At 39.2% G+C, this 14,068-nt stretch overlaps 1 protein-coding gene across 4 annotated transcripts; it reads right to left on the bottom strand.

Moving 5' to 3' along the window:
• Positions 1-313: 313 nt before the first annotated feature.
• LOC131936300 (uncharacterized) lies at positions 314-13,609 on the bottom strand. 4 transcript variants are annotated; one of them, XM_059293223.1, is made up of 6 exons: positions 13,513-13,609; positions 7,967-8,786; positions 5,626-5,798; positions 3,843-4,032; positions 2,058-2,265; positions 314-748 (listed from the first exon to the last, which is right to left on the bottom strand). In XM_059293223.1, exons 2-6 carry the CDS (start codon positions 8,747-8,749, stop codon positions 429-431), a joined length of 1,674 nt encoding a protein of 557 aa, XP_059149206.1. In that variant the 5' UTR covers positions 8,750-8,786; positions 13,513-13,609; the 3' UTR covers positions 314-428. The 4 variants fall into 4 exon arrangements, with proteins under 4 accessions (XP_059149206.1, XP_059149205.1, XP_059149203.1 ...); XM_059293222.1 differs by lacking the exon at positions 13,513-13,609 and adding an exon at positions 12,502-12,576; XM_059293220.1 differs by lacking the exon at positions 13,513-13,609 and adding an exon at positions 11,896-11,994.
• Between the last annotated feature and the right edge of the window lie 459 nt (positions 13,610-14,068).

Genomic DNA, 14,068 nt, shown 5'->3' with positions numbered 1-14,068 from the left:
TTAGATTCTTTTTTTTCAGTCAACAGAATGACACTAGAGTAGAAACCCAAAATTATGACAACGTATATATATATATATATATATATATATATATATATATATATATATATATATATATATATATATATATATATATATATTTATATAATTAAATGTAACTTTTAGATTCTTTTTTTTCTGAGTCAACAGAATGACACTAGAGTAGAAACCCAAAATTATGACAACGTGTATATATATATATATATATATATATATATATATATATATATATATATATATATATATATATATATATATAATAGGAGCGAGAAGAAGAGTTATTTGGCACTAGATCTGGTTCTGTGAGAAAAATGTTTCTATTTCTTTCCCACTGATCAACACAAAGATGTCCACATAGCTAAGCCGCCAATGTCTTGAAGCGACCCCCACTACGCCGTGCCACTGGCACCGAACTTTTTCTCCACATCCTGTGCCAGCTGGGACTTCCGCGAGTCTTTGAGTGCCAGCACCAGATCGCTGACCGTCCCCCTGCGGTGGAACATCTGCCATTTGCCCAGACTCTTCAGGGCCAACTCGCCCTCAGGTATGTCCCTCCGTGCACCAATGTCGTCCAGGAGGTCGATGTCGTGTTGGCGTTTTGCTTGCTCGCGGAGCGGGGTGAAGGGCAGACAGAGGTAGACTTTCTTCCAGTCGCGGCCGATAGAGGGTGCTGCGAACTGGCAGGCCTCACTCAGATGGAGGCTGCCGTCTGCAATTTGGGGTCATAGGGTTAATAGATTATGTGAAGTTTAGATGACGTGCTATAGTGGTCAGTAAGTAATATAAGTGTTATAATGGTCAACAAATATTGTGATATGGTGGTCAACAAATAATGTAAGTTTTATTGTGGTCAACAAATATTGTGATATAGTGGTCAACATATACTGTAAGTATTATAATGGTCAACAAATAATGTTATGGTGGTCAACTAACAATGTAAGTGCTGTAGTGGTCAACTGATGTGTCCTAGTGGTAAGCAAAGAAAAAGGTCAATTTTATAGTAGTCAAAAATAATGAAAGTGTTTTAGTGGTCAACAAATAATGTACGTGTTATAGTGGTCAACAAATATTTGTCCCAGTAGTAGGCAAAAAAAAAAAGAAAATGTTATAGTAGTCAACAAAAATGTGTTAAACTGATGCAAAAATAAATGTTATAATAGTAAAACATTTGTACTATAACTGATCTATTTTATTTTGCCTGAACCTTATTGACGCTTTATCCTTATTCCATTCCTAACCCAATAATATCGGCTGTAAATACAATTTACACACTACACCTGGTTACTAAACGAAACACAATTTCGCCGTTATTCATGATTTATATTGATGATATAATCAGCAACCTTTTCAATTTATTCATCTGTTTTATCTTACACAAGCCCTCATCTTCTATGTCACTCGAAATTGCCTTGTGAAAAAAAACTATAAATTCCCAACCCCTATTGTAATTTACGATGTATATAGTTGAGGAGATGTTTGTTTTAAATAGGGGTCCATAAATGACGTCACACTCGTAGGGGGGAGGGGTGGGTCCGTAATTTTGTGACGGTGCGTGATGAGGGGGAGGGGGGTGGATCTGATGGTGGGACGTTACACTTTTGTATTATAAAACAGCAATGTTAGAAAACTAATTTTAACCGTTATTTCGCGTTTTAGAAAACTGTTTTAATAAATTGTAATAGGAATTGATTAAAATACTCTTTGTTGAGAGTTTAGACAAGATTTTGGAAAAATATCGATGTTTTAAGAAAAATTCAACTGCAATTTTGAGGGGGTTGTAGACTGAGGTGTGACGTCATTTTAGTGGGGGGGGGGGGGGTCTGGCTTTTTGTGGCGATGTGTGACGGAAGGTGAGGGGGGAGGTAAAAATCGTCAAAAAAAGCGTGACGTCATTTATGAATGACCCCATAGATCTATAACCTAATTTTTATTCTACTAAGGGGGAAACAGAAACCGTTAAGAAAAATAACATTTTTTTTTAAAAATCAGAGATAAAAAACGACATGAAGTCCACTCACTCGATAGCGCCGCGTCCTGCCTCTCCTTGTCTCGAATGTTTCGCCTGAAGGCGTCGTCCGATATCTTCATCTCGCGTATCTTCATCAGGACGAGAATCTGCTGCTCGATCTCCGAGATCCTCTCCTTCACAGATGACATGTCGCTGTCCAACTTCCGGTTCTCTTTGTGGATGTCTTCCCTGTCATGCCTGCAGGTCACTGACTCCACCTGCGACAGGTGAATGGGAGAATTCTAGACATGCAGGCATAGAAATGTCAAAAGTACTAAGAATGCCAGCCTAACAATCTAAATGATCGCGCTCCATATCTATATCACAAGAACGTGGCATTGACTCACCCATATCAACCTTCCTCATTCCGCGATTTCATATTGAACAACCATACATTTCAACCTTCCTCATTCAGACATTCAACATTGAACAAACATAGATGTTTTTCATTCAGTCTTTTAAATCGCACACACACACACACAAAAAAAACAGCTCGCCAATACAATGGGACGGTAGTAGGGCTAATCCGTTAGTCGCGAGTTCGAATCTGGGTTCAAGTCAGTAGACCATCCCTGAGTCGACCCAGCTCTGATGGGTACCTAACTCACGTTAGGGAAAATTATGGCGGCTGGGCATAGTGCTGACTACATTATCCCTTGATATGCCGAGGTCACTGAGACAGATAAATTCTACGTCATCTGCCCCTTGTGTCTTGGTCGCGAACGGAAAATATGATGATAGCCAATACAACAAAACAATAAGCCACCTTTTGTGATATATAAAAAGAGGCCAGGATATTTTAAAAGGGGTCTCCAACCCCAGATTGAAATTTTCATTGTACATTTTACCTTAAAATAAAGCGACGCATGATACTGATTTGTCACGCTAGTTTACAATGAAAGTGAAATCACTTAGCGAGCTAATTTTCCCTTTGATGTTTTCAACTCTTTAAACAAGATCATTTTTAGACAGAAGACAAACAGAACGAGAGTAAACTAATAATTGAATAGATAATATAAGTGAAAACCTAAGGACAGTTCGCATGCTTACATCGCCTTAGAATTTCACTACCACTAATTAATTTATAACATTAATTTTAATCTGTGTTTACTTAATTAAGCATTCTACGAGTTAAGGCGACTCTAAAGACTGACACAGTATCAATTTCTGAAGCAACAACTATCTGAACACACCCGATTCCCTCTACAGTTTCTAGCCTGCAGTGGAGTGTTCTAAACGCTTGGACCCAAGTTCCAGAGGCGTAGCGGGGGGGGGGGGGGGACCGCACCGGGTGACACCATTTATATGGGTGACACCGGGGCAAAAAATTGCAAACATGTGCAAGAAAAAAATGCCTTTTGCCAGTTACATTATTGATTAAATTAAGTGAAATAGTCTTTTAAGTACAAATCGACAACTATTACAAGAGTGGGGGGGGGGGGGGGGTCGACACCATGACGTAAACGTGCTAATTATAGAAAAAACAATGCTACATCCAACTGTATTATAAACAGACCATAGATAAACAACATAACGATTAAGTCTACAGTGATTAAAGCCTATACACTTACATTTACGCGTATGTGGCATATATTTAAATTATAGGCCGACGCACTCATATAGCCTATATAAATGTATATATATATAAATATATTTATATATATATATATATACATATATATATACTTCGTTTCTTGGGGGGGGGGGGGTGACATCACGAAGTGCCGCACAGCGTGACACCCGACCTAGCTACGCCACTGGACCCACCCCCATTTGGCTAAATCCCCAGACCCACCTTATATTCATACGTTCTATCTATTTCAGTCTTTAACTGTTTTTTCAATGTCTCCGTCTGTTTTTCCACTTCGACTTTTTCTTTCTCTAATTTCTCAATGTCGGCATCGAGAGAGGCCAGACTTTCTCTCACCTCTTCCTTTTCTCTCTGTGTTTTAGCATCGGTCTCAGAGACCCCGTCTCTCTCAGCCCTGCAACACACGAGAAGCACACGTTAAAGGTCAGCAGAGATGAAACAACAGTACACACGTTACTACACATAGCTTTAACATGGAATAGAGGATACACAACATTTCTATCTTTTGTTTGCAGCCTTACTTCTAACAAAAATGCCAGTGCTAAAAATACATAAATACAACATACGTTCCATTTCTTATTTAATATGTGTACAAAGCATCAGAAACAGCACAAAAAATAAATAAAAATAATAATACACAGATTAAAAATGTATCAGTGAAATCGATACCTTAGCCTGAGTGCTGATAAAATTGTCTCATACATACATACATATATATATATATATATATATATATATATATATATATATATATATATATATATATATATATATATATATATATATATATACATATACATATATACATACATACATACATATATATACATATATATATATATATATATATATATATATATATATATATATATATGATACATATATATAGATATATATGTATTATATATATGTACATATATATGTATTATATATATGTATATATATATGTATATATATAATACATATATATAATACTTATATATAATATATATATATACATATATACATATATATATATATATATACATATATATAAGCTGGAGGGTGGTTTGTGATTAAACAAATCAACAGTAGGGGACAGAAAAGGGCACATAACTCTTATTTTTACTTTTATCTTCTCTAGTCTGTGCCCAAAACATGGGGCAGATAGAGTTCACCTGTTTCAACGACCTCGGTATGTATAAGGCAGTACTTTAGCCCAGCCTGTTCGGTTTTTTTCTAACGTGAGTCAGGTACCATTTAGAGCTGGGTGGGCTCAGCGACGTCCAACTTACTCTGACTTATATTTGATGTTACGAGTGTGAAAAGTGTTTAACAAGCTTGTTACATGTGACACTTGCAGGTAGCGGGTAACGAGTAGCTAAGCCATGAACACTGAGTAGCAATATCATTGGAGGTAGCCTTGCTGAGAGATAGCTAGTAGCTACCGCAGTAGAAACAAATCAGTAGAAAGGTAGTCGGTAGAAACATTACCAAGATGAGACTATACGAATTAGAAAATACATTCAAAATTTACCATCTTTACGGTTAAAACTTGATCTAAGAAACTAACCCATGCAGTTTCAACTAAAAGGATGTTAGCTTGTATTGAAGGTTACATGTTTTTTTATGTTAACTTTGGTATTGTGGCCTAGCGGTAGAGCGCTAGCCTGCTAAACCGAAAGTTTTGAGTTCGGATCCCGGGCTCGAGTCTAGAACATCCCTGATTCCTCCCTGCTCTGATGTGTACCTGACTCACGTTAGGGAAATCAAGGCGGCTGGACATAGTGCTGACCACACTATCCTTTCATATGCTGAGCACATTGAAACAGATGAACTCTACTTCACCTACTTCGATATACCGTAATGTTTACAATTTGAACCTACACAGTATGCTCAGTATGCATAGCTCGTGATTGTTTAAACGTGTCAATATTTGATAAGAAACATATCGATTTTGTCAAAGATCGTATACATAAAAACACCACAACAGAAAAAAAAAAACAACCTTTTTGTTTGAATCTTTTTGTCGGTTCTCTCTCCTTTGTTCTCCAGATACCCAAGCTTTGTCTTGAGCCGATGTTTTTTAGTCCGGTGTGTGTAGTAGTGCTGGGTCGCTTTGTTTTCTTTCTTTTGTAGTTTCGCGATGTGTTGGGCGTTTTCTTGTTTCTTGTTCTCTAGCTGTATTGTAAGAGTATTGTCATGATTGATGTGTTGGCAGCATTACAAGTGTGGAAACAAAGGAAGGATTAAGGGGTTGGTTTTTTAATCATGGCTGAGAATTGTGGGAAGTCACCGTGACATTCACGATTTTTATCACTTAGTTTGATATTTGCTAAGCAGCTATTTAAAAAAAAAATCTTACTTATATACAGTCAGAGTTTCTTCCAGGTATCTCTTCGGTAGGGGGGGGGGGGGGGCTGAGCCCCTCCCGAAGAAAGTCTACCGGCCCCGAACGAGATAAAATTTATATAGTAAATATATACTTTTACTATTCTGTTGTCCGCCCCCCCCCCCCCCCCCCGGAGAAAAAAGTATGGAAGAAACACTGTATACAGTCCAAAAATATTGAATAGCATTGATTTTAATTTTAAAATCTTGGTCGGAAATGAGGGGGGGGGGGGGAATTTAGTGGGTGGGGGGGGGGGGGGGTAGCAACGTGACCACCCCTACCCACACATAACTCATAAACCCAAACTGCTGTGGTCTTATCTGAAATCTTCTCTTGTTTACAAACAATAGGGCTGGTAAGTAGGTCACCAACCAGTTCTACGGCTCAATAAAACCTGCATGAGCCATAGAACTGATTGTTGACCTATTTACCAGCCCTATTAGCGTTCACAATCCTACGTCGCCTCCTTTAATGTAAGAGAATGATACCTTCTTATCACTTGATAATACCGACATAGTGAAGCAAACAAGTTATAATAATAAAATTATATGATGTTGCTCTTGTCCACCTCCACATCCCTATATTAAATTATAACAAAATGAGAACTACTCCATTCCTTTTGTTATATAATCACAATCTCAAATGTTACTTTAAAAATTCTATGACATACTCGCGGCAAATCTACCACAGTAACTGTATGTCTTATTGTGTTATATACTAGGGAAAAAAAAACAGACATGAATACTAATTAAATTAAGGAGTCGTCTATAAACACATCTTGCTCTTAAACGGTCGGGGGGGGGGGGGTTGCATATTTATCCAAAGAACTTCTACCGCCTCCCCCCCCCCATTCCCCACGCGAAATATAATCGATGTACACAATATATTCTCCAACCAGTATCCGACCTACCCCCTCCCCGGAAATTTGAAGTCTGCCCCCCCCCCCCCACATCTGAGAGTTAAAGTGCCTACATACCCGGAGAAAAAATGCCTGAAAGAAACACTGTGTATGACGATGGGGAGGGGGGTAAAAATCGCTAGCTAATGTGTGTTGTCATTTATGAACAACTCCTAATGATTTTTATGTGTTAAAACTACTCAAAGCTTTCATCAGATATGTGTCCCGTTATGGTGTATGCTAAAGTCAAAGTTGTGATGGATTATTGCCCTTCAACACGATCAGATTCTGAACTTTAAGTTACACCACCGTTTTAACATGTATGTGCTTTTGTTTATCAGCGTATGTAAGACGCCTCTCATAGTAACCTAACCTCAACTACAGCTTACCGGCTGTGTATTCCCGTCCCAAACAAATTATATTTCTAGTATGGTCTGGTGGTAGAGCATATGACTGATAAGTAGAGAATCTCGAGTTCGGTACCCGGAAGTTGCAGAGAGCAACTTAAGTCTGTTGGGTTCCTGACTACTTAGGAAATGTAAAGTCGACGCACCATTATAGTGATTACACGTTCCTTTCGTGTGCCAAAGTAAGAGAAATAGATGAACTCTACTTCATCTGTTATTGGTACCACGGGGAACTATACTCTTAGCTTTAATATCCCCAACAACCATGTTTAAGCTCTAAATTAACACAAACCTATACCTTAACCATAAGCATTAACGTTGAAATAATATGAGGGTTATAGCATTTATAGGCGATACCAGCTTTATACATTACCCCCACCCAGTGGCGTAGCCAGGATCGTCTCAAGGGGGGGGGGGGGGGTTACAATTTTTACCCGGGGACAAACTTTCGATTTGCACCCCCCCCCCCCCTCAGACTTTCGATTTGCACCCCCACCCTCAAACTTTCGATTAGCACCCCCCTCAAACTTTCGATTTGCACCCCCCATCATACTTATATATATACCTAGGGGTCTATGGGGGGGTATGACCCCCCTAACCCCCCCCCCCTGCCTACGCCACTACCCCCACCTTTGCAATCCCCAGGCGTTACCTGTACCAGTGACTCCTTCAGATTCTCCTTCAACTTCCGGTTGACCTCAATCTCCTCCTCCACTTTATTTGGGAACTCTTCATCCTCCCGCAACCAGTTTTCTATAAGCCTACACAGCTCCAAGTAAAGATCGCTGAGACGGCTCATGGCCTCCGTGTGCCTGCTCCCCTCTTGGATAAACTCCACGAAAGGTTTCAGCATCTGATCGTATTCCTTCTGGCTCGTCTGAATCTCCTCCCATTTCGATTCGATATCACCCTTGTGTTTCACGATATTGTTTTCGTAATCTTCAACACAAAGCAACACCTCTTTACCCGTCATTTGCTTCAAACTGATGCAAGTCTTCACGACGTATTTCTCCAAGCAGTTTAAAATTTGCCCGTTACATTCTGGGATGAGCGCGTCGAACTCTTCCGCTCTTTTACTGATGGCGGTTAAATCGAGGAATTCATCCGCTGATGCTACTTCATCCGGCAGTTCTTTCCGGAGGCTGAGTTTTAAAAAATGTCGAAAATCGTGAATTCCATCCGGTCTCATCTTCCACGCCGGCAATATCTCATTATTCAGGCACTCTGAGCATTGTTCGAAATTATAGCTCGACCCTTTCACCAGATGGGATTTCTTGAACGCTTTTAGTTTTCTGCGAACGTGCAAGACGACGTCTTGGATGATTTTATGGTTGACGTTCTTGGCCCGCTTGGGTTTACTGTCCGATCTGCGGTTAGTCTTGTGACTTCCAGTGCCATTGCTGGCAGTACTACGTGACGAATTCTCCCCTACCATATTTCTAGTTGAACCGTCATTGTTTTGGACTTAATGTCTGAAAAGAAAATGGGTGAAACAGTTAAATTTAAGCGTTGATTCTCTAGTAGCATTATCGTGATGATGTTTCACTGTTAGTGCTAAAAGACACATGGAGAGGAAAGTTTATCTGTTTAAACTACCTGGGCGTATAAAGAGATAGTGTGGTCAGTACCAAGTCGCCTTAGTTTTCTTTAAAATGTGTCAGGTACCCATCAGAGCTGGGTGAACTCAGGGACTTCGGAATCCGTACTCAAGTCTTTCGGGTTAGAAGCCTAACCTGTATTGTGGGTACCTTAGCCTACACATACACTGCGGGTACGCTAACATATACTGTGGGTACCTAGCCTACAGATAATTGTGGGTGTCTTAGCCTAGAGATTCACTGTGGTTGCCCTAGCCTATAGTTTGAGTACCTTAGCCTACAGATGCACTGTAGGTACTCTAGCCTATAGTGTCGGTACAGATCCTGTAAGCAGCTTTGCTTATATTATGGGTACCTAGCCTGGATATACACAGTGGATACCCTAGCCTGCATTGTGGGTACCTAGCTTACATATATACACAGTGGGTGGTCTTTCCTATATTGTGGGTATCTTAACCAATATACAAAGTGGGCAGAACTTCTTCAAGGCATCTCTTCCACCCCCCCCCATCCCCGAAGTAGAAAATATTTTTTTACTAGTGTCCGCCCCTCCCCCCCCCCCCGAAGATTCAAAGTGCCCCTTGAACAAATGTCTGAAAGAAACACTGAAAGTGGGTACCTAGCCTACGAGTAACAAAACCTATAAATACAATGTGCGTACCCCAGTGGCGTAGCGAGGTCAGGTGTCACCCGGTGCGGCACTAAATGGTGTCACTCCCAGAGGCGTAGCGACCCTTCCCGGGGACAAACTTTCAAACTTTCGATTTGCACCCCCCCCCCCCTCAAGTTTTTCTCAATATATTTTGCTATTTTTTGCCTTGGTGTCACCCCCCCACTAATTGGTGTCGCCCGGTGCGGTACGCCCCCCCTCTCGCTACGCCTCTGGCGTACCCTAGCCTATGTACACACATTATTAATGTAATAAAGTACGAGAAACAATACACTGTGGTGTGCGGACGTATGAAGACAGAAGACTAAGCCATGAATCAACAACAGACAATTTACGATAGACCTAGTGTGGCATGTTCTGTGTTCAATGAACCGTGCCATGTGTTGTGTGTGTCCTAGGTTGTGTGTGTCCTGCGTTGTGTGTGTCCTACGTTAAGTGCGCCCTACGTTATGTGTGTCCTAGGTTGTGTGTGTCCTAGGTTGTGTGTGTCCTGCGTTGTGTGTGTCCTACGTTATGTGCGTTCGAGGTTGTGTGTGTCCTAGGTTGTGTGTGTCCTACGTTGTATGTGTCCTACGTTATGTGTGTCCTAGGTTGTGTGTGTCCTAGTTTGTGTGTGTCCTACGTTGTGTGTGTCCTAGTTTATGTGTGTCCTACGTTATGTGTGTCTTAGGTTGTGTGTGTCCTAGGTTGTGTGTGTCCTAGTTTGTGTGTGTCCTAGGTTGTGTGTGTCCTAGGTTGTGTGTGTCCTACGTTGTGTGTGTCCTAGTTTGTGTGTGTCCTAGGTTGTGTGTCCTAGGTTGTGTGTCCTAGGTTGTGTGTGTCCTACGTTGTGTGTGTCCTACGTTGTGTGTCCTACGTTGTGTGTGTCCTAGGTTGTGTGTGTCCTAGGTTGTGTGTGTCCTAGTTTGTGTGTGTCCTAGTTTGTGTGTGTCCTAGGTTGTGTGTGTCCTACGTTGTGTGTGTCCTAGGTTGTGTGTGTCCTACGTTGTGTGTGTCCTAGGTTGTGTGTGTCCTAGGTTGTGTGTGTCCTACGTTGTGTGTGTCCTAGGTTGTGTGTGTCCTAGGTTGTGTGTGTCCTATGTTGTGTGTGTCCTACGTTGTATGTGTCCTAGTTTTTGTGTGTCCTAGTTTGTGTGTGTCCTAGTTTGTGTGTGTCCTAGGTTGTGTGTCCTACGTTGTGTGTGTCCTTTGTTGTGTGTGTCCTACGACAAAAAGCTGTTCCACACTGCAACTCCATAATGCAGTCTAGATATAGGTAAACAACTCATATTTTATAAATAATTTTAGCACAAAACCATTGTATTTTACAATAGAAAGTGTTACGATATTCTGATGATTCACATTGTTGAAGTCAATTATTTACAAAAATGCATAAAAAATAAATTAAATAAAGGACATGTTAGTAAAAGGAAATAAAGAAAACAAAAACAATAGGGAAGAGGAGTATCATTATAACACAGACAACATAATTACACTGATTAGCGCATAATGAGTTTTTGAGCTATTAAGCTGAAGAAGTTAAAGCTTGTAGCCCTATCAAAATAAAGCAATTCCTACGTCTTTACACCTAGACACATAACAATACACACCCCTCTTTTACACACACACACTCACACTATAGTAAAGTTCTCTATTCGAACATGACGGTCCATGGAACAAGTGGAGTAGAGTTCACCTGTTTCTGTGACATCGGTATATAAAGGGAAGTGCAGGGGCGTAGCTAAGGGGGGGGGGGGGGCGGGGGGTGCGGACCACACCGGGTGACACCATTTAGGGGGGTGACACCAAGGCAAAAAATAGCAAAATATATAAAGAAAAACTTGAGGGGGGTGCAAATCGAAAGTTTGAGGGGGGGGGGTGCAAATCGAAAACTTGAGGGGGGGGGGGGCAAATCGAAAATTTGAAAGTTTGTCCCCGGGAAGGGTCGCTACGCTTCTGGGGGGGGGGGGGTGACACCATTAAGTGCCGCACCGGGTGACACCCGACCTCGCTACGCCACTGGGGAGTGTACACACTTCAGTATACAGATCAATAAACATTAATTTTCCTAGATAAATCTAAAAGAGTAACAACTTAATCATATTGTTAAATACAAAAGATTATTTTAGATCGCTAAATACTTAAACTTGAAGTTCGTATGTTGATTTGTAATGAAGTTAAATGCCGAGCATGTTAGAGCGTGCTAATTTTACACAACAAACCACACACAAACACACTAATCCGTTGTCTGATTTAGAATCACGACCTACACACCAATAAAGGTCTATTTAAAATTTGACAATAAACTAACCATTACACTGTAATTATTCTTACCTATTTTATTTATCCCTTTTATGCCCGGAGAAATACACACGAAGGCTTACCGCCGTTTTGTCACAAGCTTACGTCATAAACAAGCCCCGCCCACTAGTCTCTTGGTTACGTACAAGCAGAGTAACACGCTTTTACTAGAGCTAAAAATAACCATTGCAAAACGTATCCGGTTGGTTGGTTTTTTTACTTATGTAAACAAGCAGTGTTTTTATTATGGACAAGAAATCTAGAATCAGTGGAACTTTTCATTGAACTTGAAAATGTCGTAATTGCACAAAGGTAATTCACAACAATACATTTCACAACTATATAAAAATAAGTAAGAGATATTCTAGATGAATTAGCGTTTCACTTTATAAAAACGACAAATCAGAAATAGCTTGTATAAAAGCAAGTCAATTCTCATAGACAACAAGTGTTTATTATATATATATATATATATATATATATATATATATATATATATATATATATATATATATATATATATATATATATATATATATATATATATATATATATATATATATATATATATATATATATATATATATGCGCAGATATACTGTTTCAAAAATGTATTCTAGCTACCACTTAAAGTTTTACCTTTTTCATGGTCGACAACCGCTAAACAAGGGAAATAATCCGTGTTCTGAATACGACAGTAAACGCAAATCTGCAATTCAACACGACCCAGCGCTGATTCTACCGTCCTGAGTTCCAGTTTTTTTTTTTACTTATTGATTTTATTGATCAGACGAGATCGATAACAAAAAAATTAATTTCCTACACCGATAAAAACAATTGGCTAAAGCGTCATTAATCCTCTTTTATCTCCAGGATTTAGCAGTCGATGACACGATAATGTAATCTGTACACCTACAATAGGTTGGCTTACAGACGATTAGTTTTATGCGAGTACGATTTAGTTTATACTAAATTTTTAAATTTAAGGATACTTTATATTTCTATATAAGCAACATATACATGCCTTTATATTTTAAAAGCTTAATATATTTACGCATACTTCTGTAAATTTATATTTTTAATTGAATCAATACTAAATTAGGTATAAATAAATTAAAAAATAAATAAATGAATAAATAAATAAATAAATAAATAAATAAATAAAAAAAAAATAAAAAAAAAATATATATATATATATATATATATATATATATATATATATATATATATATATATATATATATATATATATATATATAAATATATATATATATATATATATATATATATATATATATATATATATATATATATATATATATATATATATATATATTTACAGCTAATATTCTCGTGGTCTAGCGGTAGAGAGCTGGACTGCTAACCCGTAAATCTCGAGTTCGAATCCGGGTTCAAATCAGTAGATTGTCCCTGAGTCCACCCAACTCCGAAAGTAAAGGCGGCTGGGCATAGTGCTGACCACACTATCTCTTGCCGAGGTCACAGAAACAAGTGAACTCTACTTCCCTCGCCTATAGACCGTCAGGTTTGAAAGGGAAATTTACTTTATTCTCGTGTACCAGTGTAGGACTTCGGTAGTTTGATAATGAAGATTAAGTAATACTAACTGCTGTAGACAATTTTACTTACTGCTTTAGAGTAGAATGTTATAAATAGGAACGTTTCTCTAACTGACACAGGGCATGTAAAGAAGAAATCCATGTATGCCAGGGGTATCATGGATAAATATCCTGAAGCTTTCCATTTCTCTGTTATGACACGATCAAATCGATCGATTTAAAAAAATAGCACCGCGATACTCAATATTGGCCATAGATCGATAAATCTGAATGGTGTTTCGGGGAGGTGTGTGATTAGGATTAGAGGCAGAGGGACGTCAGGTGTGCTGTCGTGTGAGGGGAGAGTAGGTGTGGTGTGTGTGGGGACGGTATCCGTGGTGTGTGTGTGATTAGGGTACCCATAGTGTGTGAGATTTGGGTACCCGTGGTGTGTGAGATTAGAGTACCCACAGTGTTTTAGATTTAGGTACCCGTGTGTGAGATTTGGGTACCCGTGTGTGAGATTTAGGTACCTGTGGTGTGTGAGATTTGGGTACCCGTGGTGTGTGAGATTTGGGTACCCGTGGTGTGTGAGATAAGGGTACCCACAATGTTTTAGATTAGGGTACCCGTGTGTGAGATTTAGG

The sequence above is a fragment of the Physella acuta genome, unplaced genomic scaffold (assembly GCF_028476545.2).
Source record: "Physella acuta isolate Inbredline_101_S28 unplaced genomic scaffold, ASM2847654v3 ptg000175l, whole genome shotgun sequence".
NCBI classification, from domain to species: domain Eukaryota; kingdom Metazoa; phylum Mollusca; class Gastropoda; family Physidae; genus Physella; species Physella acuta.
This window is presented reverse-complemented; position numbering and strand designations above follow the sequence as displayed.

Excerpts from the sequence above, each read along its gene's own strand:
- LOC131936300 (XM_059293223.1), bottom strand. The coding sequence starts at position 8,749 with ATGGTAGGGGAGAATTCGTCACGTAGTACTGCCAGCAATGGCACTGGA. Across the intron at positions 4,033-5,625 it reads AAAAAGATTCAAACAAAAAG|GGCTGAGAGAGACGGGGTCT; the intron begins GTTGTTTTTTTT and ends CGTGTGTTGCAG. Across the intron at positions 2,266-3,842 it reads ATAGAACGTATGAATATAAG|GTGGAGTCAGTGACCTGCAG; the intron begins GTGGGTCTGGGG and ends CACCTGTCGCAG.